This window comes from Fusarium verticillioides, chromosome 4 (genome assembly GCF_000149555.1).
Source record: "Fusarium verticillioides 7600 chromosome 4, whole genome shotgun sequence".
Classification (NCBI taxonomy): domain Eukaryota; kingdom Fungi; phylum Ascomycota; class Sordariomycetes; order Hypocreales; family Nectriaceae; genus Fusarium; species Fusarium verticillioides.
Window position 1 is genome coordinate 1,227,686 of NC_031678.1, and position 23,506 is coordinate 1,251,191.

At 49.5% G+C, this 23,506-nt stretch overlaps 10 protein-coding genes across 12 annotated transcripts; 3 read left to right on the plus strand and 7 right to left on the minus strand.

Moving 5' to 3' along the window:
- The first annotated feature begins 303 nt into the window (after window positions 1-303).
- On the plus strand, window positions 304-3,351 carry FVEG_04738 (serine/threonine-protein phosphatase 2B catalytic subunit). Of its 2 annotated transcripts, XM_018892610.1 has the most exons (5): window positions 304-783; window positions 978-1,567; window positions 1,616-2,520; window positions 2,570-3,011; window positions 3,097-3,349. In XM_018892610.1, the coding sequence occupies exons 1-4, from the start codon at window positions 609-611 to the stop codon at window positions 2,598-2,600; spliced, it is 1,701 nt and encodes a 566-aa protein (XP_018749333.1). In that variant the 5' UTR covers window positions 304-608; the 3' UTR covers window positions 2,601-3,011; window positions 3,097-3,349. The 2 variants fall into 2 exon arrangements, with proteins under 2 accessions (XP_018749333.1, XP_018749332.1); XM_018892609.1 differs by having other exon boundaries at window positions 2,570-3,351.
- A 91-nt stretch (window positions 3,352-3,442) lies between these two features.
- FVEG_04739 (hypothetical protein) lies at window positions 3,443-6,317 on the plus strand. Its single transcript, XM_018892611.1, has 2 exons — window positions 3,443-3,808; window positions 3,859-6,317. Exons 1-2 carry the CDS (start codon window positions 3,611-3,613, stop codon window positions 6,100-6,102), a joined length of 2,442 nt encoding a protein of 813 aa, XP_018749334.1. The 5' UTR covers window positions 3,443-3,610; the 3' UTR covers window positions 6,103-6,317.
- Window positions 6,285-8,799, minus strand: FVEG_04740 (hypothetical protein). Of its 2 annotated transcripts, XM_018892613.1 has the most exons (6): window positions 7,763-8,799; window positions 7,675-7,705; window positions 7,541-7,608; window positions 7,471-7,476; window positions 6,786-7,411; window positions 6,285-6,731 (listed from the first exon to the last, which is right to left on the minus strand). In XM_018892613.1, exons 1-6 carry the CDS (start codon window positions 7,803-7,805, stop codon window positions 6,360-6,362), a joined length of 1,146 nt encoding a protein of 381 aa, XP_018749336.1. In that variant the 5' UTR covers window positions 7,806-8,799; the 3' UTR covers window positions 6,285-6,359. The 2 variants fall into 2 exon arrangements, with proteins under 2 accessions (XP_018749336.1, XP_018749335.1); XM_018892612.1 differs by having other exon boundaries at window positions 7,675-8,799.
- An 876-nt stretch (window positions 8,800-9,675) lies between these two features.
- Window positions 9,676-12,545, minus strand: FVEG_04741 (hypothetical protein). Its single transcript, XM_018892614.1, has one exon. It carries the CDS (start codon window positions 12,218-12,220, stop codon window positions 10,097-10,099), a length of 2,124 nt encoding a protein of 707 aa, XP_018749337.1. The 5' UTR covers window positions 12,221-12,545; the 3' UTR covers window positions 9,676-10,096.
- Window positions 12,546-12,767: 222 nt separating this feature from the next.
- Window positions 12,768-14,765, minus strand: FVEG_04742 (hypothetical protein). Its single transcript, XM_018892615.1, has one exon. The coding sequence runs from the start codon at window positions 14,033-14,035 to the stop codon at window positions 12,998-13,000; it is 1,038 nt and encodes a 345-aa protein (XP_018749338.1). The 5' UTR covers window positions 14,036-14,765; the 3' UTR covers window positions 12,768-12,997.
- Window positions 14,766-15,397: 632 nt separating this feature from the next.
- On the minus strand, window positions 15,398-16,228 carry FVEG_04743 (endoglucanase; the record flags this gene model as incomplete). Its single annotated transcript, XM_018892616.1, has 1 exon — window positions 15,398-16,228. One exon carries the CDS (start codon window positions 16,226-16,228, stop codon window positions 15,398-15,400), a length of 831 nt encoding a protein of 276 aa, XP_018749339.1.
- Window positions 16,229-17,291: 1,063 nt separating this feature from the next.
- Window positions 17,292-18,863, minus strand: FVEG_04744 (hypothetical protein; the record flags this gene model as incomplete). Its single annotated transcript, XM_018892617.1, has 3 exons — window positions 17,292-17,892; window positions 17,942-18,393; window positions 18,447-18,863. 3 exons carry the CDS (start codon window positions 18,861-18,863, stop codon window positions 17,292-17,294), a joined length of 1,470 nt encoding a protein of 489 aa, XP_018749340.1.
- A 244-nt stretch (window positions 18,864-19,107) lies between these two features.
- On the plus strand, window positions 19,108-20,167 carry FVEG_04745 (hypothetical protein). Its single transcript, XM_018892618.1, has 2 exons — window positions 19,108-19,534; window positions 19,587-20,167. Exons 1-2 carry the CDS (start codon window positions 19,308-19,310, stop codon window positions 19,927-19,929), a joined length of 570 nt encoding a protein of 189 aa, XP_018749341.1. The 5' UTR covers window positions 19,108-19,307; the 3' UTR covers window positions 19,930-20,167.
- Window positions 20,147-21,049, minus strand: FVEG_04746 (hypothetical protein; the record flags this gene model as incomplete). The annotated part of the gene is made up of 1 exon (XM_018892619.1): window positions 20,147-21,049. One exon carries the CDS (start codon window positions 21,047-21,049, stop codon window positions 20,147-20,149), a length of 903 nt encoding a protein of 300 aa, XP_018749342.1.
- A 350-nt stretch (window positions 21,050-21,399) lies between these two features.
- Window positions 21,400-23,440, minus strand: FVEG_04747 (hypothetical protein; the record flags this gene model as incomplete). The annotated part of the gene is made up of 4 exons (XM_018892620.1): window positions 21,400-21,604; window positions 21,654-23,251; window positions 23,302-23,307; window positions 23,366-23,440. The coding sequence occupies 4 exons, from the start codon at window positions 23,438-23,440 to the stop codon at window positions 21,400-21,402; spliced, it is 1,884 nt and encodes a 627-aa protein (XP_018749343.1).
- Between the last annotated feature and the right edge of the window lie 66 nt (window positions 23,441-23,506).

A 23,506-nucleotide genomic window follows, 5' to 3' on the forward strand; every position in this document is an offset into this window, starting at 1 on the left:
CCTTAGGTAGCTTTCCCTTCCCCGTAGGACAAATTAACGTTGCGCAGTAGCGCAAAGAGAGAATGAAAAGTTCAGCTGTGTCCTTTCCATTGGTAAACGAATGATGACCACGCGAGCGAGACTCCTGTCTTTAATTACTGCTGCCTTCTAATTGGACCGAGGTCAGCAGCACCTGTCGTCGAAACATGAGGAGCTGTCAGATTCAGAAGAGCTGTCCAGACGAGCAAGTACTGTGCCCGCATTTACTCGTATATCTCCACCTGCCAATGCCGGAACAGTACTTAAGCTCCCTCCCAGGGTACCCAACCTCGGTGGCCCCCTTCCTGTAGAATCGCTCAACCGTCATCTCCCCACTGGCAGTGGCCGCTGAGTTCCTACCTCCCAACCTGACCTCCCGCCGCTCTTTCTGGTCAGCCCTACCTATATCCAGTAACCGCCTTCTTTCAAACCCGGCCACGGCATTTGCTCAGAAACTTCTCTTGCGCATCGCCGTCTGCCTTTTTACATAGTCGCATTGCATTCTTTCTTTGTGCAAGTTCCTATAAGTATCACGCATTCATCGATTACAACTATCAACGCCTTCACCGCCGCCAGCTCCATCCTCCACCATGGACTCTGAAGGCGAGGCCAACACTGCGCCCTCTACTGAGGAGCGACGCAACGTCCAGGTCGACAATGCCATTCGCGCCATTCAGGAGAAGAAGCCGGTCCCTGAGATCGATTTTACCATTCACACCATGGAGGATAACACCCAGGTCAGCACCTTGGAGCGTGTGTGCAAAGGTTCGTGATATCCCCTCCAGTTGTCGCCGCCTCAACCCCGCCATCATCATCGACAACAATACTGTCGCAGATTTGTGCACAATATTCCTAGCTACCACTCGGGCTGGTATCATGGAGCCTACAACATTACAGCTATGGTCTTTCTCATAAGCTTTCCTCACTTTGACTGACTCGAATCTATCACATTTTCACAGATGTCCAAGCACCTGCCATGTACAAGCCTACCGACGAGCAATTCTTCGAAGATGACACCCATTCCAAGCCCAACCTTCAGTTTCTTAAGCAGCATTTCTATCGCGAGGGTCGTCTTACCGAAGAGCAGGCTCTTTGGATTATCAGGAAGGGTACCGAACTTCTGCGCGCCGAGCCCAACCTCCTAGAGATGGACGCCCCCATTACTGTCTGTGGTGACGTTCATGGCCAGTACTACGATCTGATGAAGCTGTTTGAAGTCGGGGGTGACCCCGCTGAGACCCGATACCTCTTCCTCGGTGACTATGTCGATCGAGGCTACTTCAGCATAGAGTGTGTCCTCTACCTCTGGTGTCTCAAGATTCATTACCCCAAGACCCTCTGGCTGTTGCGAGGAAACCATGAATGTCGCCACTTGACTGACTACTTCACCTTCAAACTCGAATGCAAGCATAAATACTCAGAGACTATCTACGAGGCCTGCATGGAGTCATTCTGCGCTCTTCCCCTTGCTGCTGTTATGAACAAGCAGTTTCTATGTATTCATGGTGGACTGAGCCCCGAGTTGCACACACTCGATGACTTGAAGAGCGTTCGTTGATCCGCATCCTGTCCACATGCCTGTGACTGACATAACTAGATTGATCGTTTCCGCGAGCCCCCTACTCAGGGTCTTATGTGCGACATCCTTTGGGCTGATCCTCTCGAAGACTTCGGCCAGGAGAAGACAAGCGACTATTTCTTACACAACCATGTCCGAGGATGTTCATACTTCTTCTCCTATCCAGCTGCTTGCGCCTTCTTGGAAAAGAACAACCTTCTTTCTATCATCCGTGCTCACGAAGCCCAAGATGCCGGCTATCGCATGTACCGCAAGACCCGAACCACCGGTTTTCCAAGTGTTATGACCATTTTCTCCGCCCCCAATTACCTCGATGTCTATAACAACAAAGCGGCCGTACTCAAGTATGAGAACAACGTTATGAACATTCGGCAATTCAACTGCACTCCTCATCCTTACTGGCTACCCAATTTCATGGATGTTTTCACCTGGTCTCTTCCTTTCGTAGGAGAGAAGATCACCGATATGCTCATCGCCATTCTCAGCACCTGTTCCGAGGAGGAACTTAAAGAAGAGACGCCCTCCTCAACCTCGCCTGGCCCCGCTTCGCCAGCTTTGTCCAACGACCCTGAGTCGATCGAAGTGCGACGCAGAGCCATCAAGAACAAGATTCTCGCCATCGGTCGGCTGTCTCGTGTATTCCAGGTGCTTCGCGAGGAGTCGGAGAAGGTCACAGAACTCAAGACTGTATCTGGTGGAAGATTGCCCGCGGGAACCCTCATGCTTGGTGCTGAAGGCCTCAAGAACGCAATCAACGGATTCGAGGATGCTCGAAAGGTTGATTTACAAAATGAGAGGCTGCCGCCCACTCATGAAGAAGTCGTCAAGCACCAGGAGGAAGAGCGAAACACCGCGCTTCAGAAGGCAGCCGATGATGCCAACAACGACAAGAAATTGCAGCAGCTCTCCAGGAGACTCAGCACGTAAGTGATGCAATATCGTGCCATGAGCCAGGCCACTAATATTCGCCAGTGATCGCAAGAACCGGGCTCCAACGTCATGAACATAGTTGTACAGTAGCATATACGTTATTGTTATAAATACTGGTGAAGGACTTGGATGAACGATTAATTATCATTCTCCCATATATGAAGGCTGCTGAAGGCTGCCAGGTTTTCCTCTTCATCGTGACTTGACACTCTGGTCATTACACTAGCAACGAAAAGTCAGGTTGTTGTTACTGGTCCTACGCTCTGAACTTGTGCAGGGAACAAGGCAGGATAGACGACAACGGCGTTTTTCCGGGTGCCAAGTAGATATGCAAATAGCATTGCACACTGTCTATAAGTGGATGTGCTACCCAGAGGCTCAAGTTGGCGATGCACCTTAATGAATACATGAATGCTTTTCAATAGTCGACTGTGCTTTGGTCTGAAGATAGAAGCTCGGGGAAGCTCTCTTGATAAACCTCGGAGTAAGCCGCTGCAACCGTTATTTGGACGCTGGCGGTAGACTTTACAGCCACAGTACGTCGTATATCTGCTGACATCCATTCTTAGAGCATCTCTTCGCCCAACCGATACTGGCTGGCAGGTAGTCTCAACTGTCGGAGACCAGCAACTGGTAAAAAAAGACGCCGAAACACTGACATGCTGTGAGATCAATCCTACCAAATTACTTTTGGTTTTGAGTGTTATAATGGATTGAAGATCATTAGTTTAATATGAAGACATAATATGTTAGCTTCAAAGGAAATATTGAAAGATACTCACCTATATGAATTCATGGCCGTCTCCAAGGTTGTTCATCTAGGGTACCTAACTTTATTAGTTAAGGCATTTCACGTGATCTGGCGTTTTGTATGTCATGTCGCTCAAAGAACCCTTTGCTTGACTTGAATTATGTCAACTATTCTTTGTTCTCGAAGATTGCCCCCTAGCTTTAAGGCTCACCATACTTGATTGGAAAACTGCGCTATGCGCTGATCTTCAAAATTCGTCTCCGCGCTTCCACGACGCGCGTTGTCACATCTCCTTTTCAATATCTTGCGCCTCAGCAGATACCACCAACATCATGGCGCAATCAGGTGTCGAACGACCACCGTCGAATGGCGAAAAGGCGCCTCCTCCTGAACCGCGCAAATTCAAGGCTTCAGATCTTCCTCTACCTTCGGCTACAAGAGCAGCAATAGAATCGCTTGCCCATAGCTTCAAGAAAGAGGGAGCCTACGATTCTATTCGAAAGCAAGTTTGGGACAAGTTTGAAGCCAGCGTACGAAGAGATAGAAACACATGCGCAATGCCATACTGATGCATAATTAGGATTACGAGGCTCAGGTCACGAAATCGATTCTCGAGGTGGCCGAGCAGGAAATTGAGCGCAACCCACAGCAGCTTCTCACACTTGATCGGAGAAAGGCTGCGGCTCTAATTGATGGCGCCCTAGAGAGATCTGGGGTTTATCACAAAGCAGAAGATGTCATTAGCCAGCTGATCGATGTGGGCGCCATAGAGGAGCGAATCCGCGAAACACGCCGGGCCGAAGTCGGCGAGGAAGCAGCTGAGGCAGAAAAGCTTCGGGGCGCCAAAACAGACGAAGAATATGAGGCCGAGACTGAGGCTCGACGTGCGGAACGCGAAAAAGTTCGGGAAGAGCTGCGACAAAAAGAGGCTGCAATCGAGGAGGAGAAACGAAGAATCCTTAAAGAGGAACGAAAGAAGGAAGAGCGAGAGCGAGAGAAAGCCGAAATCAAACGCCAGGAAGAAAGAGATGAGCGTCGCCGAAAGCGCGAACAAGAGCGCGAGGAGCGTGAAAGACTCCGCGATATTGAAAGAGAAAAGCGACACAAAGAGCGCGAGCGCGAGCGTGACAGGGACCGAGACCGTGATACAAGGGATAGGGACAGGGACAGGGACAGGGACAGGGACAGAGACAGAGATCGCGACCGAGACCGTCATCGTGATCATGACAGGCATAGGGATGATCACCACAAGGAGAAACCAGCGGCCTCTACAGAGCTGAAGGAGAAACTCTCCAAAGAAGAACACGATCGACTGGAGCAAGAGGCTCTGGCCGATTTACTCCGCGAAAGCTCTAAGCCAGCCCAAAAGCAAGAGTTGGAGATTGATTCATCCCTCGCACCGCCACCACGCAAAACAGGACCTGTTTCGGCCATCAACCCGATCAGGCGAGAACGTTCGTCGATTGCAGAGGGCCGCAAAACCAGCGATGCAGGGCTCGGAGCTGAACGTGACGGCCATGGAACACCTGCACAGACCAAGAGAACTGAAGCGGACGACCGAAAGCCGAGTCGTAGTGCTTCTCGGATCGTCGACCGCGATGGGGATCGCGAGAGAGACAGAGAGCGTGATCGTTTAAGGGAACGAGGTTCTCGTCGCGATAGACGCTCAAACTCCCCACACAGAGGCATCAGTGGGTCGCGTATTCGGGACAGACGTGACAGAAGCCGGTCTCGAGCTAGAAGGGAGAGGACTCGTTCACGGACTGGCAGAGAGGACCGTGCGGTTAGAAGCCGATCGCGACCCAAGTATGACCACTACGAGCGAAGCAGATCCCGAAGACGTGATCGTAGCCGTTCTCGACCTAGAGTGGTCGAGCGAAGAGAGAGAAGCCGATCAAGACCTAGACCCGAGCGCCGAGATCGAAGCAGAGACAGAAGGGACCGCTCACGACTGCGCTCTGATAGACGGGAAAGGAGTCGTTCCCGCACTCGACGTGACCAAAGCAGGTCTCACGACACTCGTCTTGGTGGAGCTGACCATTATGATCCTCGAGAAAGAGACCGTGAACGAGACAGAGATCGACCTCGTGACCGAGAGCGCGACCGCGAGAGATCTCCTCTGAGACGCAGAAGCCGAGAAAGATTTCGTGACGACTGTGACCAGGCAAAGCCTCGTGAGAAGGAGCAGGATAAAGCGGCCCCCGAGAAAGAACGTGAAAGGGAAAAGGAAAAAACAACTGAGCGTCGTAGTCGTTCTCCATCACGAGCCACTGCCACTGCCGCTCGACCGAGCTCCAGCAAAGCTCAGGATGGCATCGAGGAGTGGAAGATGGAAGAAGTCAGAAAGCGGGAAAAAGAAGCCAAGGCTTACCTGGCGGCTCAGAAGGACGCCAGGAACAAAGGCCTCCCGATCCCTGGACTCGACGACAAAAAAAGTAATGGTGAAATATCTCCTGACCTACGCCGCCGCCGGATTCAGGACGATATCGACAGATATACGCCCGGAGGTCGCGAGGAGCGGAGGAGAAGCCGTTCTAGGAGCCGTAGCCGACAGCGGGATGCAACAAAAGATCGAGACCGAGATAGAGATAGAGACCGAGACCGAGACAGAGACAGAGTTGATCGTGATAAGCCGAGGGGTGGAGATAGCTATCGCGATCGAGATAGGGACAGAGACAGAAGAGACAGGGACAGAGATCGCGATACGGATCGACGTGATCGTGACAGGGATCGTGAAAGAGAACGATCGAGGGACAGGAGGAACAGGCGAGAGCGTAGTCTATCTCCTCGACGGGAAAGGCGGGGAAGTCGAAGCCGCCGTTGACAGTGAGTTGGTTTTCACATAAGAATTATAATCTTGGCAGTTCTCAGAAGCATTGGAGGTCTAGTTATACAGCTGGAAGTTCGTTTGCCATGGGTTAAGTGGATTAATAAGATACCCCTTTAAACATGAATTACAATCATAGCAAGGCTCTTCGAACAGTTCAGCGTCACAACGATGCATGACTGATGGGACAATTAATTTCATTAAAACGCTTGATCATTATTAAAAGTCTATATAATGCCTAAGTGAAATCGTCATCAATGGGCAAACCACGACGAGGTCACCCGAGTTACATGCTCGCTAGATAACCCATGATAATGCCATAACGCGCCAGCAATTATCACAGTGATGAAACCCAAACATCCAATCATGATGCCTTTGCGTAAAGTAGGAGACATCTCGCCCTCTCGATTCAGGGAACCGGTACCCCATGCAACCGCTTCTTCCCACATGTTGAGAAGTTGTTCGTAACCGATCGAATATAGAACAAGACCCATAAGGGCAACGGCGTATCCCAGTGTTTGTGTAAGGGAGATGTGAGTACCCCAAAGCAAAACAGAAGCAGCCACGAGAAGGATGCTCTTAAGAATACCACTCAGAGTCATGACAAGTCCTGATGTTTTACCGATCTGAAAAGGAGTCAGCAATGAAAGTGAAATGCGGAGGGTCGGAGTCTGGCTTACAAGGAAAACGCTGATGACATTCAAGAAGAATGCAAGGCAAGCATTGGCAAGCAGTACGCCATACCCGGCTTGAGCTGCATCTTCCCATTTAAATCGGGGGCCTTCACTAAACAAGACAACGAACATGTTCATAAGGGTGCAGACAGGTGCGTAATAGTAGAGGCCGACAAGAGGATCCATACGGAGACCCTCAGCGCTGAGCATGACCTGGATCATGACAACACGCACGGCTTCTGCAATGGTGCCGCACATCTGAAAGAGAAACCCCCACCAGGAGAACTCGATCTCTCCAAAACTGGAAATGGCGACACCAGCAACAATGAGCATGATGTTGCCAAACGTCTTACTATCCGGCTGAGCGACACCCCACACCCACGAAGCCACGAGAGTGCAGACAGGGCCGGTAGATTTGAGCATCTGAATAAACGCAACAGACAAGTAGAGGTACACGATGTTGGAGAAGACGAGCGAAGCCGAGTAGAGGACGCCGATGGGGAGGATGGTCCTTATGTAGAGTCGTCGAGTGATTGGGAGTGAGTGGCGTGAATCGAGAAGAGAAGTAGTACGAGCAAGTAGCTGCGTTGCTATTGTTGCAAAGACAAGATGCCATGTTGTGAGGATGATAGCTGGTAGCTTGTTAGTTTCGCTTCACGACACACTATGCATGAACAAGTAGAGTACTCACGATATCCTATAAGGGTAGGTTAGCAAACTAACTCAGTTTGACACAACTTGATTGATAGCAGGCGACTTACGGAATCCAGCAGTGTCGATTAGCCACTTGTTGAAGAGAATCGTGGTATTGGAAAAGAAAATCCATGTTCTGTTCAAACATCATGTTAGATATCCCCACACATATAGAACTTGGCCATAACTAGAGTCCACATACATTATGTAGACGGAGGCGTGTATTCCTGAACCTGTTCCCTGGTTTAGAGGCTTTTCTGAGAATCCATTGTCGACAGCCTCAGACCCACGCGACATCCTGTTGTTGGCCTCCAGATCATTTGATCCCGCCATTGTTTCGAGTGTCTCAGTTTAAAAGTAAACAACACTTCGATTTCGTTTCTCGAGATTGGGAGGAGTAGGAAGTGATCGGTGGCTTGCTGACTGTCGTCGGAGACACGATACGGCGCGTAAATAGTGTAAAAAGCCACCTGGAGCTAGACCCAAACTCTCGTGTCTTCGAGTGACGTATTATCCAAGGGAGAGCAGGGAGAAAAAAGTTTGAGAGTCCAAAAAGAGGGAGGAGAAGAAAAAGACACCGAAAGGAAAGAAAAAGAAACTCGGTGTCTTGAGAGGCTGGAAAGAGAGAGCTCGATGATGAGGAGGTCTCACAAGACAAGTCGAATAGCACGTTTTGGGCAAGTGGCTGGTCGAACAACTTCCTTCCTGTTGGTGCAAGCGAAAGCTGATCTGATTCGAGCTTGTTAGTTGCGACTGCCTTCACTTATTAGGTAGTGATTGTGATCGATCTGTGTATGAGAGCAGGAAGCTTCATATACGTCGCTCTTTGTTGTCAGAATTATTTGCTTTTCAGATTTATTGCAGAAACAATCAAGAGAAACGGAAGCAGAGACAAAAAGTAGGAGATAGCGCTTCAAATTTCGACCAGGCACCACACACGTGGGTTCATCGTACTTATTAATACCAAAACACGATACGGATACAATCACAGTCAAGGATATACGTTTTCTCATCGCGCTCAGCCTCGAAATAGGCCTGTCCCTAGCCAGACATCGGCTCAATGTTGCCGATCTCTGACATAGACAACCCAACATCGGCTCCCAAACGAACAAATCCTACGACTCTACAGAGTACACGCCCTGCTCTTCAGACAAAGACGCCGAGTTCCAACCAACAACTGGGTCAAAGAGCGGAACTAATACGTCAACAGACCCTCGTGAAAGAACTCCCCGTCGCTCGTCTTACTCCTCGTACCTGCCAAGCAAGTTACGCTCAAACCTATCATCACGGGCGAAGCTTTTCCAGTGCAAAGGGGCGCAGGGCAAATCGTCCCACAAGGCAAAAGCAGCTGGCTAGACGGCAAGGCATGCCCATCCATGCTGATCAGCACCTGGGGGCATGGATGCCAGAGACCCTGCCCCGGGGGTTTCTGTTTACGGATTGACCAATCAGGCTGATGCATTGACACAGCTAAGCGTCCTCCCCTGGTTGGTACAAGAAGCTTGGCATAATTGCGAGCTGTTTATACGAGGAGACCCTCCTTGGTCTAGATTTCATCTGTAACCACCTAACTTGTTTGGTCCTCTGGACTGTGGGACTGTGAGACAGTGAGAGAAGGATGAACAGAAAGCCCATGGCAGCTGTCAATTCTCCCTTTAATCGGTCTTGGCCGAGTACATAGCACCTCACAGAGACACAGACCAGGTCCTCGAAAGTTGAACTGGCTCTAATCTGATGGGGCCACTAACAATTATACGAGCTCTTGAATTCCTCCAGAATTGCGATGTTCATTGCATAGGAGGAATTGTGCCAAAGGACTTGCATATCGATGGCATCTCATCTTATCTCTGACTAGTATTTTCCTCAACATGACACATTTAGCAGATATTCAGAAACTCATCATCAACTTAGACGCCTATGCTCTCCTTACTAGTTGCCGATTTAACCGCGGACTGAAGTTTATCCCGCTTCTTCAGGAGGTTGATCAACCAACTGACACTACAAAATACCACTACGCATTCTGCCGTCGGCGTTCTGCCGTTATTGTTTCGGCACTCCGTCGGGTCCGTTCCTACTGGAGTGGGCCAAATCGCTTCTCGACTCTCTACTCTCGGCCCTTCAGTGCCGGCACCATATTTATAACTTTTTTTTTTTTTTTTTTTTTTTTTTTTTTTTTTTTTTTTTTTTTTTTTTTTTAGTCTTTCCCTCACTGAAAGATAGTCATACTAACCCATTCACCCAAGCGAGAACAACAATTTCGGTTCACAATTCCATTCTGGCTGGCTTGTGATAACGATCGGTTTGCTGAGCCGAGAGACCCGTCTATGCATTATAGTGCCGTGCACAGTAGCACCATTGGTACCAACCCTTATAATAACCTAACTAGCTGCAATACATGCACTTTGAACCGCTTGATCTCTTTATCCCAGACCCTTCTTACAATAAACAGGTATGCCAACCATTGTAAACTGGTTCTTTAACGCCATCGCTATGCTTTTGAATAAAACCCATAAATGACACCACGCGTGCCTGCTCTTCGCCTGTTGCGCACCGAGACTCGAAGCCCTGGCTACTAATGCACCGCCTCTTCCTTTCCAAATTCCATCCTTCAGCTTTGCAATGCATTATGGCGTAACATGAACCAATGAAGCTGTATTGGCGATCAAATTAGAGCCGCGCGTTGTCGTTTCAATGGCAACCTGATCATTTGCGATGTATGACGTGGCGTCTTCTTCCAAATTCGATCCCTCCTTTGGCTTGCCATTGGACTTTTGAATTTCGTGCCCCTGAGCTATTTGAGCCGTTTTGTCCGTTGCACTGGCCAGCCCGGTCGCGGCACCCAGATCTGCAACCTCATTGGCATCTTGCATACTTTCGTCTTGATCGTTCATAGCCATCGTAGAGTCCACACAGTCGTAAAAGAGCATAAAGACGCCAGGAGAGAGGGTTAGCACTACATCCTCGCTAACCTTTGAGACGTTGTGATCGCTCAGTCTCCACCAGTCCATCCCAGGTTCGTCGTTGTCGTTCTCTTGATTCTGTCGTTCGAGCTCAGGTTGAATATCCACCTTGCTATCAGGTTCCTCATCGTCAGCTGCTTTGACAGGCGGGCTATGTCGTGGATATTTGCGATAACATATGTAGTGCCCGTTCTCGTGCCGCCCATAGTGTGTCACCACTGCTCGAAGCTCATAGATAGGCCCCGTAATTTTGGATGAGCCTTGGTCACCAGCTATCATTGATTCTCGAGGGTCCCCATCCCATTTCTCCTCTGCACTCGATGCTTGAGTCGAAGAATTGGAGGCACTACCCAAGCACCACGGGCCAAGATCCAATGTCATGGGAAAGTTGACTGGAGCTGAATTCTTCATCATGTTGAAAGTAGAAGGATCAAACACCGAACGTTGCATGTGGACAGCCAGGCTTTTTGGCGCACGAGAAATAACAATCTGCTTGGTCTTTGTAGAGCTGACTTTGTTATTGGCCGGAATGCTGCACTTTTCCGTCAGAGTCTTTTCCTCAAAATCGTCTTCCTCCAAAGCTAGCTTCACTGCCTCAAGTCGGCGCAGAGCCTTTTGGAGGTGCTCGTCTGGCGTCTCGTTGTGTCGCATCCTGTCTACCAACTTAGACAAAAGGTCCTCATGCTTCACAAGGGTACACTTGGCACACTCGACGTTCTCGATCGCTTCCACTTTGCTGTAAGCATCCAGCCTTTCATACAGGTCATGCTGATGCTTGTTCAAACCAAGACTCAGTGTCAAGCATGTGAAGGGTATCATGGATAGCCCCTCGGAATATCCACACCGAACACAGGCCACTCTTTGTGCGAGCATACCCTCCAACGGATTGTGGCTCGACTTGATCTCGGGTGAAGATATTATGCTTTGATAACCACTGTCGTCGCTATACTCACTTACAGCAGCGTCGTCTTTGTCAATCTTAACGGCCAGACCGGGATGTTGAGGTTGTGCATTCTTGATAGCTTTTGCGACACTCTTATCGATATCATCTAATAATTTGGAGTAGTATTCCTGAGCATCCTGTTGGGTCCATGTGCTCATAGACTTGAGCAGACTTGGAGTCCATAACGTGCGCCCATAATTCGAAACGTCGTTCAGGTCGGCGATAAGAGTCCGTAGTGTTTGCGCAACGTCTTGATCGCCACTTTTATTCGATGCTTCAAGATAGGTGGAGAGGTATTCAGGTAGAGGTTTGAGTGATGAAAGTCCTTGGAGTATGCTATTCTGGTAGCATGAGTTGTCCATATTGCCAAGACCTGGTGGACGATCGGATTCGGTCTTCAAGCCTAGAACGCTGCCGGTCATGGAGAGGGCGCGTTTCCTAACTTCAAAGACTGAGGACATGACGCCGCCGGGGTGAGTCAACCCCAAAACCCTCCGCATCTTGTTGCTTTTGACGGCATGGTGGCTTCGTTCGACGAGACACATCGGCTCGGAGGTTGCGGTTGCAGTAGAATTATCGGGCGTATCCAAGGCATTCAGGAGGCTCTCAGGGACAATGAATACAAGGCCGTCCCAGAGCGTGGTTCCTAAAAGGCGTATTGATTCTTGAAAGGTGGTTGTTGAAGCATATAAGTTGTATGTAATAGTGATGACAACGATGAGACAAGAGATTAGGACACTCGGTTGGGTGATGCGATCCCAAGGATTCTGCTGTGGAAAGAGCTGTCGATGAGCTGCCACTTGATCGTCGTAGAACTCGTCGAAGTCAGGATGTTGAGACGTCATGCTGTATTGGAGGCCGGATTAACCTCCGCCTAGAAATTCGAAGTCGCAGCGCAGCTCGGAGTGTTTTAGCCTCGGACCCGTGATCAGTAAAGTAGTGGTAGAATATTGGTGCCGATCGAAAGGTAAGCCATGGCCTCCTAGTTCTATGGGCGTGAAGATGCGACAGAGAAAATTGATGCGATAAGCGGATTTGGACGGTGGTTGAAATAACGCAGTTGGCAGAAATATGTAATTTGGAATCGCCACTTGATGAGGCGAGAAAATCGGCAGGGGAAGAAGAGGCAATTGCGACAATGAGATGTGGTCGTGTTGGAACAGCTTTTGCTGAAATTGATAATACTACATTGCATCTTTGCGTTAGTGGGTTCTAAAACAATAAGACAGTGCTGTCTCATACTTTACACTGTACATTGTTCCTGCATCTTTAGTCTTACCGTGCCTTAGGTTGCCGTGGCTTTCTATATTACAGTATAGGCAATACAAAGTAATTTACTATATATAGAAGACTAGCAATCACAAGATGCACCACAGAGTCATCCGCATGATGTTTGTAATCTTGTAAATGAAAATTCCAGACACTTAAGAAACCTGACAATCCCACGATGACACATCTTTCACTGCCAAAATCGCAAATCATCAAGATATAGTAGGCTAGATAGATAGGAACTGAAAAGAAAACAATAGTAATCTATGTACAAGAAAAGTAGACCGTTCATCGTTTTGCATATCATGTTCATCATAAAGTCTGTTTTTTTTTTGTTTCCCTGTTCAAACTTGTCATTGCCGTTTCGCTGGAACGACATAAGCCAACTTGGGCTCCTCAACGGCAGCATTTTCGAAGTTCGACCACATACAGAGCGACACGGGTGTTGCGGGCAGCTCAACGGGGCTTTGGTTCTCCTCTACAATTGGGGCCAGCGGTGGGTAGGAGGGTGTGAACCCAGCCGTGGTTGGTGTAACAATGAACTTGTCATCAGGGCCACGAGCCAGGTGCAGGTGCAATGTTGATGGCGCACTTCTTGTAGAGAAGTATCCCCATGATTCTCGGGCCAACGACATTTCAGGAGTTTCTTGATCTCTCTTCTTTCTGAACCATTTCATCCATACAAATATGCCTACTCCAACCAGACAGCAGACGCCAGCAACAGTGCCTGCAGTCACCGCTCCTGTTGGGCTTATACCGCTGCCCTTCTTCCCCTCTTCCTTGTCATCTGGGGCGGTCGAAGTCGTAGGATCAGTTGAGGCAAAAGGCGGCTGGGAAACCCTGTCAGGCACTTCTGATGTTTCGACTGATAGGATATCAGAAGTTGACGAGGATGTAGCTGTGGATGTTGGAGCAGAAGTTATGGCTGATATATATTCAGGAACCGGGAGCAAGAAGGCATAGCTTTCGTCCTGGTCTTTGTCGAGTACGCATTCCTTATCGTCTTTGCAACTATATCCAAAAGGACAGCATCTCTTGGCCCCATTCATGGCACCGCAGCGCTTTAGTTTCCGATCTAGTGCAAGTGTTTTGACCTCAGCTTCTGGGTTCGTTGATGGGTTCTGTCTCTCGATGTTGCAGGTTATGGGCAAAATGATCTCGCACTCTCCTTTCGAGTTCTTTGGGCAGCACAAAGCAGTTGTGTTTGCCGCAAGGACCTTGCAATCAGCCTGCGAGGAGCAACAGAAATCCCCGGGAAGGTCCTTGCCACACCAATGGTCTCCAGATATCGGACACGACCCATCTCGCCTTTGGTGTTGTGACGGGAAGTCCAAGAAGGGGAGGAGCCTTTCGAGGGCTTTCAGGTTCTTCGTTGGCAAAGACTCTGACATGTGGTTCAACGGCGGCTGGACTTGCTGGAGCCAGCAGAAAGGAAACCAGCACAAGGAAGATCCTGAGGAGATGTCCCTCGTGAGGCTGGAGAGTGAAAGCCATGGCACATCTACATGGAAGATGGGCGATATCACCGACAGGCTGGAGGTGAGATATGCCAGAAAGAAAGAGAGTTGCTAGTAATGGGAGCAAAGCGCCTCATGTGCAGACGCCGTGCAGCAGTTCTTGATGATAAAGAAGCGAGAGACGCAACTGAAAGACGCATACCAAGCTGTTCCGGCAGCCCAGTCCCATTGTTAGCTCTTCCCTACATGAATCACAGACCAGAATCATCTCTATTTTTCGAGCTGTTGGTTCTGTTCTGAGAAACAACCAAGTCAGCCTTGAGAGCATGGGTCGCGGATCGCCTGGAGATGCCAATCACGAAGGCATCCTAACCGCGGGCGCGACAAATAGCGTGGACTAGGCCCCAAGAAGTGGTCGATGTGCCCCTCTAAGTCATTCTCCCCTGACACAACCCAAACGCTCGGAAGCGAGGCCAGAAACGACTCTCTTCTATAGGACGGTGGTGTCGAAACCTCAGGGATTGAAGCGACGCAGGTTCAAGGTCTGGCGCTTATACAAGTGGGGAGGATCCTGGGGGGACGCGCTATTGGGAGTTGAGACAACCACTTGGCCGCGGATGGTAGACGCTCAGCCGGCCAAAACGAAACGAAGCAAAACAATTGAGTTAATCATTGTTCCTGTAAGTGTGTGTCCCCGGGGGTTCTGACCCGGGTTCTGATAATGGGCTTGTGCTGTAGCTTGAATCAAATAGCTTTTTGAGAGGAGTGAACCTCGAAATAGCAGCTTCGGTATCGCAACCATCAGACTGACATTTGGGCCTAATCATGACCTCAGTTCCTGTTTTCAATTGAGAATTATCGATCGGATGCATTGTACTAGACATGGGTGGCTTAAAGAAAGAAAGTATGGTTCAATGGTAAAAGATTGCAGTAACAGACAATACAGATCGCAAGGATCTCTACCTAACGGCAAGCTTGGTGTTCCAGCCACCAGTGATGACCAATGACGATGGCCTCTGATTGGTACAGTACCTTAGGTAACACTTTAATTGATGTATAAATAAAGCTTAATTTTGACTTCTCTCATCAGATAGTACACGTTGGATTTAAGCCATTTTCTGGTGCTGACTTTTAGCCAACTCTGGCAGCTCGTGCGATGATGGGCTATGCGGCGAGAGCAAAATGTGTCTCATCACCTTGAGCCCAATAGACAACCTCAGTCCAAAGAAACAGAAAGCACCAAAAACGACATCCGCCCCAAGACATCGGAAACCAACCCTGCCATAATCTATCTATCTAGTACCGAGTGGTACACTTTGCAGTCGTTGTAGCTCTGGAGGGGCTCTGCTCAACAGATGATACCCCTCCTTTGACGATGGTTGGGCCGGGAACTTCATAGTCAACAGAGCTGGAGTAGACGTTGACAAAAATCCCCGGATCTTCGATGTCGTAAAGCTCGGTACCAAGATACCCGGAGGGAGAGTCGGAACCATCACCTGTGATTCTGAGGTTGAAGCATTGTGGATAGTTTTGGGCACCGCCTCGCTCAAGAGCACTGTGCAGAGCGATGATTTCGTGTCGAAGAACGTAGTTCCCAGGCGCAATGTTCTCTGGAATTCGGACGTTCCACCTGTCTCCATTCTCTTGGAGAACACTGTCTGCATACCTGCCAGGAGTGCCCTGTTCGAGTTGACCCAGACCATCAATCTTGAAGAACTCAAGCTCAGTCTTGTCAACTCGCTCGCAGGGGCCCTTACAGTTGGCCAGGTAGTTCAAGACGGGGCCGATGTGGTTCTCAGGCCAGCCTGACCATCGGAGGGTGATGACATCGCCTGCCGTGACTTCGATATGACCCTCGGCTGGAGTGGCATCACGGTGGCAGATGATATCAGGATCGCCATAGGCTTCAGGGGAAACGAAACCGTTGTCTCGCTGCGAGATGGTCCAGCCAGCAACGACAGGAGGGTTCTCCATGTAGGGGAAGTCCGTGCTGCCATAGCCTTGATAAGACACACCGTTGATAATGATCTCATCAACATGACCATGGGCAGAAACGATGACTACAGGAAGAAGAAGGACAAGCCAGCAAGCGGCCTTGATACGAGTCATCTTGAAGGGGAAGCTCATGGTGAAGATTAAGACAGAGGTCGAGAAAGATCAATGAGTGTGTAGTCAAAGAAGGAGTGTTGGAACTGGATGAAGGAAATGCTCTGCGGTTTTCATTTCTTCTAACTTGGGGAGATCACTCAGATTTTATACCTGAAGCTGGAACTACCAAATTTCGTTTGAATATCTGCATTTGAAACTCTCCTGCATCTCCTCCACACCAACGATAACCTTACCTTGATTAAAGGCACATAGGACTTTTTCCTCCGATGTAGTTATCCTGTTTCTTGGCGAATCAACACCCGAAGGATGTATCGGCTGTATCATGATTGGTCTCCCCTTCGGCTGTCAACCTTTATCCCCTGATCTGTACAACATTCCCATACAAGATTTCCGCAGGGCCAAGAAACAGCCACAGTAGGAGATGCATCAGACGAAAAACCAGAGTCGGATGGTAATTCCGTTAATGACTGCTTGAATCAGGGGGGGTGGGGGGGGGGAGAGGCTGAACCAAAGCGTGAACTTGGACTCTGGACGAATAGGGTACTGTTTCTATCTACATGCAGACGGAACAAAACGTGACGGAGGCTTGCAGCCGTTGTTTCAACATGGGGTATTCCGACTGTGTGTACTCATTGGAGAAGCGTTGGTCAATGGCCTGCAGCAACCCGTACGCCACTTCAAGTTGGTACGGCTGAATAAGAGTCCCGGGATGCCGAGGGCTGGATGACAAGTATGAGTGCATCGGATCGGCCAGTCGAGAAAGACTGAAATTTAGGGCAGGCCCAGTACCTAGCTTGCTAAGCAAAAGAGATCTCTCAAGCCGAAATCTCACTTAATTGTCAAGTGAACAGGAATTCGTAAGATATTCAAGAGTTGTGATCTGTCGTTTGGATATAAATATGTGTGGACTACTAGAAAACAACCTCTCTTGTCATTTTACACCATTTTTTAGAAAGATGGAGGTGGATATCATGCCGTCTCTTCGTCAAGCTCGTAGGGGAGAGATACATCCCAACCGCAACGCCATGCCAGGAAAATGCACTTCAGTGCATACACCACAAACATTCATCATTGTGCCGTCTTAGAACTCGCCTTCTCCACCATGGCCAACCACACTGGCAGTCCAGAGACCAACCAGTCCCCACCAGTTGACCTTCCAGCCTCTCCAGAGCCCCTCGCGACCCTGGCCCTTGTAGACTGTGGCGGCAACGCCCTTAGTCTTAGCCTTGCCTTTCTTTGCTGCGGCCGGTTTCGTGCTGGTGACCTCGTGAGTTCCCTCTTCATTCACGATATGGAACATGGTGCCAAAAGTGCCTTCATAACGTCCTGGGGGGACAATAGTTGTAAATTGTTGGTCAGGACCGCTAAGTGCTTGCACATATTCGTGGCTTGACAGAACCGAGACCTGACCACGTCGAAGGACAGTCTCAATGGGAAGCTTGAGCAGGATTGCAGATGATGAGGCGACAAATTTGGCGATAGAGAAGGTCATTGGCGAGGCATGGCTGTCGATCATAAACTGAGTTCGGAGAACCAGGGGTGTGGAGAGAGTGATAAGAGGGTGGATCAGGGAGTTAAGGACGGTTGGCAGTACTAGCATCGACGAGCACAGGTATGAGGGGAGGTTTCTGAGGGTGGCTAGCGTCCTGCGCTGGCCGTTGGAGCTCGGAGTAACGATAAGTCTGACCAAAGTTAGCTTTGCCTTTGCAACCAAGATGCGATAGATCATACCTAGTTCGCACCAAGTCTAATGGCGAGAGGGCGAGTCCTGTAGCCACGGCAGCTGCAGCGGCAACAAAGAGCGACGCCCAAGGATAAGGCGAGGCGATATCGATCATGCGGTCGATGTCCTCTCTAACGCCCATGTCCGGGACATTGAAGATCGCACTGAGAAAACTTCTACCCCAGTTTTCCAGCAGCGACTGCAATACTGTATAGAGAAATGTCGCATTTGATCCCTTCCATACACCCCAAGCACCTTCTTTTCCCCATAGCTGCCCGATCACTTCAAGAATCGAGTCTGGTCGGCGAAGTGTGAGGTAATGTTCCGGAAGATTCGTTTTCTTCGCAGGAGAGGGAGCTCGTCGACCGTGTGAGCCTCTGGGAGTCGAAGGACTGGGAGTCGATGGTACGTGGGATGTGAAATAGGCAGGTTCCTCGCCTTCAGAGTCTGAGTCTCCAAACTATGCGTCATGATTTAGCGGTGTACCTCCCACCAAGCTCGAAATTCACTTACACCACCATACATAGAGCTTCCGTGGAAAGAGGGCTGCCTCTTAGGCGTCTCCGGCTCAACGGGGGTTTCGTATGCAGCATTTTCATCCTGGTTCCGGACCTGAAGCAATGTCTTTGCTACCTCGAAAGGTTGGGCCATGAGCACCGAGGTGTACTTCCATAGCAGCTCGTCGATAAGGTCCTTGACATTCTGGACCATAGACGGGGAGGTATCGCCCAAGTAATCATTGTATTCGAGGTCGGATAGGATATCGCGTGCTTTGGAGGCATATCTTTCACCAGCTGCAGTCACATGTCGTCCATCGGGGAATGGGTTTGGGCTGGGGGTCGACTTATTGACTGTCTCGGCGGCTTCTCCAATTGTGGGAGGGATATAGTACGGCCTCAAGGGATTGACGCCTTCTCTGTGAGTCGACATGGCTGGCCCAGACAACACGACGACATAAACCTCTATAAGAAATAATTATAGAGAAAATGCGATAGTTGAGAGCTCCAACGTTACCCGATTCTCACCAGAGAAAATGAAATCATGCCTGCCCATGGCCCCACCCCGGCCACCCGGAGTTAGACGTCGGACTCCGGCCAATGAATTTCCCGGTCGAAAGCGCTGTTTTGCTGATCCGCTATCCGAAGCTACTCACTTTTTTTCGGGCTTGCTTAATATCATCTTGGACGTGAGAGGACGAGACGGGGGCATAAGCGTCCATTGACTGAAATTGGCGCATCTAGAGCCTCCCAACACTTTCCCTCTTCAACTTAAGGACTGTCCAGCTTGTCATTGAATATATAACTTTCGAGCCCCTCAATTCCTCCATTAATATTCCACGAGAACCCCGCCAATATCCCCGAATTCGCCGAAACTATGTCTTCGTCACGATCCTTTGCGACTTGCTTGGCCAAGCTCCCGGCTACGGCACCTCGAACAATACAGTCGATACGACTTGGCCAGAATGTACTGTCTCAGACAGCCAAGGGTCGATCTTCTACAATCTCTCGATTTACTCGCTTCTCGCCTGTTTCCCATAGAGCATTTACTACCACGACGCAACGGCGCCATGGACATATTGACCCCCCGAAGCCCGGTGAGGAGTATGTTGAATTTAAGATCCCAACTGGAAAGCATTTGACTGACATTACTTAGACTTTATGTCACGTTCATCGAGAAGGACGGCACAGAGAACAAGTTTGCTGTTTCGGAAGGGGACAACCTTCTCGATATCGCCCAAGCAAACGATCTAGAGATGGAGGGCGCATGCGGAGGATCTTGCGCCTGCTCGACATGCCATGTTATCGTTGCCGACGACGCATATTTCGACAAGATGCCCGAACCCGAGGATGACGAGAACGACATGCTGGACCTGGCCTTTGGACTCACCGAGACGAGTCGATTGGGCTGCCAAGTTAAGATGACCAAGGAGCTAGACGGCCTAGTGGTGAAGCTGCCATCCATGACGAGGAACCTGCAAGCGAGCGACTTCAGTTAAGAAGCTTAATGAAGCACATGTTTTGATATGAGATGAGGAAAGCTCTGTACTTGTAAAACTACTGTATTTGGAAAAGACCAGGCGATGGCGGGGGACTCAGGTGCATCATACGGGGTATCTTTGTTATGACATTTAGTTGTAAGGCCGGAAGAGCACGGCATGATGATTCTACTACTCCTCTTAAACGAAAGAAAGAAATGAACACACTGAAATGATATTACGCCTCTTCAAGCGCTCCCTTTTTCAACCCACCGCCTCCTGAGGCGATCAATTCCAAGAATCCCTTCTTACTCATCTCATTTACCTTTTCCTCTCGCTTCTTCATACCGATAACACCCTCCTTTTTCACACCCTTCTCAGCTTCAATAGCCTTGACTTGTGCGGCACGAACGGCATTGAACAGCTTGACAACACCACGCTGCGCAACCTTTCGTAGCCTCCTCTCTGTCACCATAATTTCCGATGTCGATGTCTCGAGCTCTCCAGTGGTGTCGTTTGTGGTTGCGATAAGAACATCCTTCACACGGCCCTTCTCGAAAGCTCGCTTCTTCTGCTCGCGCATCTGCTTTTTCGCCTTGGATTCTAAGGCGCTGTCGACAGCGGCCTTAGAGGCTTCGTGGGCTGCGGCACTTCGGGCGAGTACAGGATCTGATCGCTTGGACGATGATAGTTTGGTAGAGAGAATCTTGGAGAGCGATGTTGCGAAGGCACTGGGGTCGTTTCGCTTCGACTTTTTGCGTTTGTTTGTGGAAGCGCCATCCTCATCGTCATCATCTGAGCCTTCGTCGTCATCATCCTCTTCCTCTTCGTCAGATTCGGCTTCTGGATTGCTGTCTCTGGCATTCTTGGCGTTTGTTGTTGTCTTCTTCAGGGGTTTATTTGGCACCGCGCCCTCGTCTTCTGAGCTTGAAACTTCATTTTCGGAGTCGCCAACATCGTCCACCTTGACATTGTGAATATCGTCGTCGGAATCAAGCAGATTTACAGCGTCAAACTCTTGCGCTTCCTCGGATTCAGAGTCACTGTTGTAATCTCGGAGTTGTTTTCTCTTTTGCTTCTTTGTGGGCCTTTGTAGACGACCATCGTGTTGTCTCTTCTTTTTGTTTCCAGGTCCGGCCATTGCGAAATGTTTGTGGTGAGTTGATGAAGCTGGGATATTCAATGCCTCCAGAGCAAATCGTCGCGGATCTGAATTGGACGTCAAACTTTTGAGAATTTTGCCAGGGAAATTTTCTGGCCAGTGGAGGGGTGGGCCTGGGCGGTGAGCTAAGCTCTGTGGATGGACAGTGGGGCTGATGCTAAGTTAGTGGGGCCGTATCTAAGAGAATAGCAGGTATTACTCTATGGAATTGTTTATGTCCTGGTTTAGGGTCAAGGAAGAGATTCCAAGGTGAAAAGAGTGCCATTAAATAGTGCTATAGTTTTCCAAAACTGAATACTGGTCCCGCCTCTTGTGTAAAGATCTAGCATCTAAAAGAACTTGCTGAGTCTGTCCCACAGTGATGGGGGTACGACCGCCTCTACAGGAACTGCTTCAGGCGCATCCGGAGCCTCCACCGTTGTCTTCCAGGTTTCCTTTCCGTCGATGTAAAGGGTGTAGTGCAGTGAGCTCCCTCCGGTCTCAAGTTTCTCAATAGAAAAGGATCCGAACTTCGACTTGCCTCCAGGGATATACCTTGGTATTTGTTAGTGGCTGTGCCTTAATCAATGGAGCACAAACTTACTTCATCATAATATCATCATCTGTCTGCTTGTACGTTGGGAATGGAGAAGCGAATTGGTTCAAGGGACTTGTCGAAAACTCGTGAGCAGCAGCGGACTGTGGCCATCGCGAGTCAGTGGGGGGTGGAAATCTGGTTGCGGCAAATTCATGACGATCTCCAGAGAGAATAACGACACTGGCGCCTTGAGCACCAGAATCCCACATAGCTTCTAGGACTTGCTTTCTCTCGGCAAGGAAACCACCCCAGGTATCCTTCACATTGATAGGCCAGTTCTTAGTGAAAGGAACAGAAGAAGCAATAAACTTCCATCGAACTCCTTGAGGAACAGGACGTTCCAACCATGCCAGAAGGTCAGCCAATTGCTCCTTTCCTAGCATGGTCTTGTCCGTGGCATTGAAAGGGGCGTTGTTGCTGGAACGATAGCTGCGAGTGTCCATCATAAAAAAGCTGGCTGGTCCTTGGGTGAACTCGTACCATGTGGCATTGCGTCTCAGGTTGAGAGGACCTGCGGCTTCGGAAATCGGTGGGTTGACATTGGCTTGGTAGATGTGCCAAGGGTCAACAGCCGCGCTGTAGATACCAGTTGTGTTGGAAGACCAATCGTTGGAGATCTCATGGTCATCGAGTACGTGAATCCAGCTCAGATTCTGTGCAACAGGGGCCCAGTCAGGTGAAGCATAGATTTGGCGGTATTGCATGCGATATTCGTCAATCGTTTTCCCAAAACGTTCAGGGACGTCAACATAGATGAAGTCGCCAAGGAAGAGCATGAACTGAGGGTCCAGCTTAGGAAGCAGACCTGCAAGATTCCTCAGGCCGGGGATAGCCAAAGCATGCTCCATAGGGTTGTAGGGAAATCGGGGAAGAATGCAAGACGTGGACAGGAAGGTAAAAAGGCCGTCCTTGGTGTTTGGCATCTCTCCAACCTTGGGAGCAGAGCGGAACTCGCCGGTGTGGTTGTTGGAAGTCCTCCACTCGTAGATGTTCTGCTTCGCGGAGTCAAGAGGCACTGTAAGAGTTGTAGTAAAATCGGTGATGTTATCAGTCGAGGTGACGTAGCCTGCAGTGAGCCACATCTTGGTGTCATAGGTCGGCTCATCATCCTTGATGTGATATTCGAATGTGATGGGCATTTGCAACTGATCGGGTTCGCGAATGACGAACCTCGCCTCTGATGGCGACACATATCCAAGTCTGACGAATGAAAGATCATCAGAAGGATAATACCACCTTGCACGAAACAAGGCATCAGCCGTCAAGCCGATAAGAATGACATTGATGAGGAAGGTCAAGAACGACGCAATTGGGCGCCTGGCACTGGGAGCTCCGGACAAGAGGATGTTTGCGATACTGGGAACCTTCTCTCCAATAGTAAGCTTCTCCTCAATGTCAACAACCTCGGCGACAACCTCAGCCTCAGGTGCGACTGCGACACCATCCTCTGTTAATAAGGGAGTTTCAGAGGTGACTGTAGACTCTTTCACAGTGACGTCGACTTCATCCTCGAGAACTCCAATTTTTGGCTGAGCGAAGTAACTCGAAATACAAGAAGGAACATAGATTGCGAAAAGCGCAAACGCGATGGTAGGGAAATGTGCCTGGAGGATTCGGTTAATTGGTGAGATTAAAGCCTCGAGCTTCGGCTTACTGGGAACTATAGTCTATGGTCAGCACTTTCTCTAGTTAGCAAGTAGCAAGTTTGAGCCACTTACAAGTCTAAAGAATATGAGAGCGCTTATCCTCAGAGCGACTGAGGACAGCTTTGCGGCCTTCGTTTGAATAGCCATGACGACGACTCCCTCTAAAAGGAGACACCAAAACAGTAAGGGGGAGTTCGCGAAAGCTGGGATGAG

What these genes read in the sequence shown, in the direction of transcription:
- FVEG_04738 (XM_018892609.1), top strand. Translation starts at nt 609, where the DNA reads ATGGACTCTGAAGGCGAGGCCAACACTGCGCCCTCTACTGAGGAGCGA. An exon ending in CTTGGAGCGTGTGTGCAAAG is followed by an intron (nt 784 to 977) that starts GTTCGTGATATC and finishes ACATTTTCACAG; the next exon opens with ATGTCCAAGCACCTGCCATG. An exon ending in CTCTCCAGGAGACTCAGCAC is followed by an intron (nt 2,521 to 2,569) that starts GTAAGTGATGCA and finishes AATATTCGCCAG; the next exon opens with TGATCGCAAGAACCGGGCTC.
- FVEG_04739 (XM_018892611.1), top strand. Translation starts at nt 3,611, where the DNA reads ATGGCGCAATCAGGTGTCGAACGACCACCGTCGAATGGCGAAAAGGCG. An exon ending in GGGACAAGTTTGAAGCCAGC is followed by an intron (nt 3,809 to 3,858) that starts GTACGAAGAGAT and finishes ATGCATAATTAG; the next exon opens with GATTACGAGGCTCAGGTCAC.
- FVEG_04740 (XM_018892612.1), bottom strand. Translation starts at nt 7,805, where the DNA reads ATGGCGGGATCAAATGATCTGGAGGCCAACAACAGGATGTCGCGTGGG. An exon ending in CACGCCTCCGTCTACATAAT is followed by an intron (nt 7,609 to 7,674) that starts GTATGTGGACTC and finishes ATGTTTGAACAG; the next exon opens with AACATGGATTTTCTTTTCCA. An exon ending in ATGTCATCAGCGTTTTCCTT is followed by an intron (nt 6,732 to 6,785) that starts GTAAGCCAGACT and finishes ACTCCTTTTCAG; the next exon opens with ATCGGTAAAACATCAGGACT.
- FVEG_04741 (XM_018892614.1), bottom strand. Translation starts at nt 12,220, where the DNA reads ATGACGTCTCAACATCCTGACTTCGACGAGTTCTACGACGATCAAGTG.
- FVEG_04742 (XM_018892615.1), bottom strand. Translation starts at nt 14,035, where the DNA reads ATGTCAGAGTCTTTGCCAACGAAGAACCTGAAAGCCCTCGAAAGGCTC.
- FVEG_04745 (XM_018892618.1), top strand. Translation starts at nt 19,308, where the DNA reads ATGTCTTCGTCACGATCCTTTGCGACTTGCTTGGCCAAGCTCCCGGCT. An exon ending in CCCCCGAAGCCCGGTGAGGA is followed by an intron (nt 19,535 to 19,586) that starts GTATGTTGAATT and finishes GACATTACTTAG; the next exon opens with ACTTTATGTCACGTTCATCG.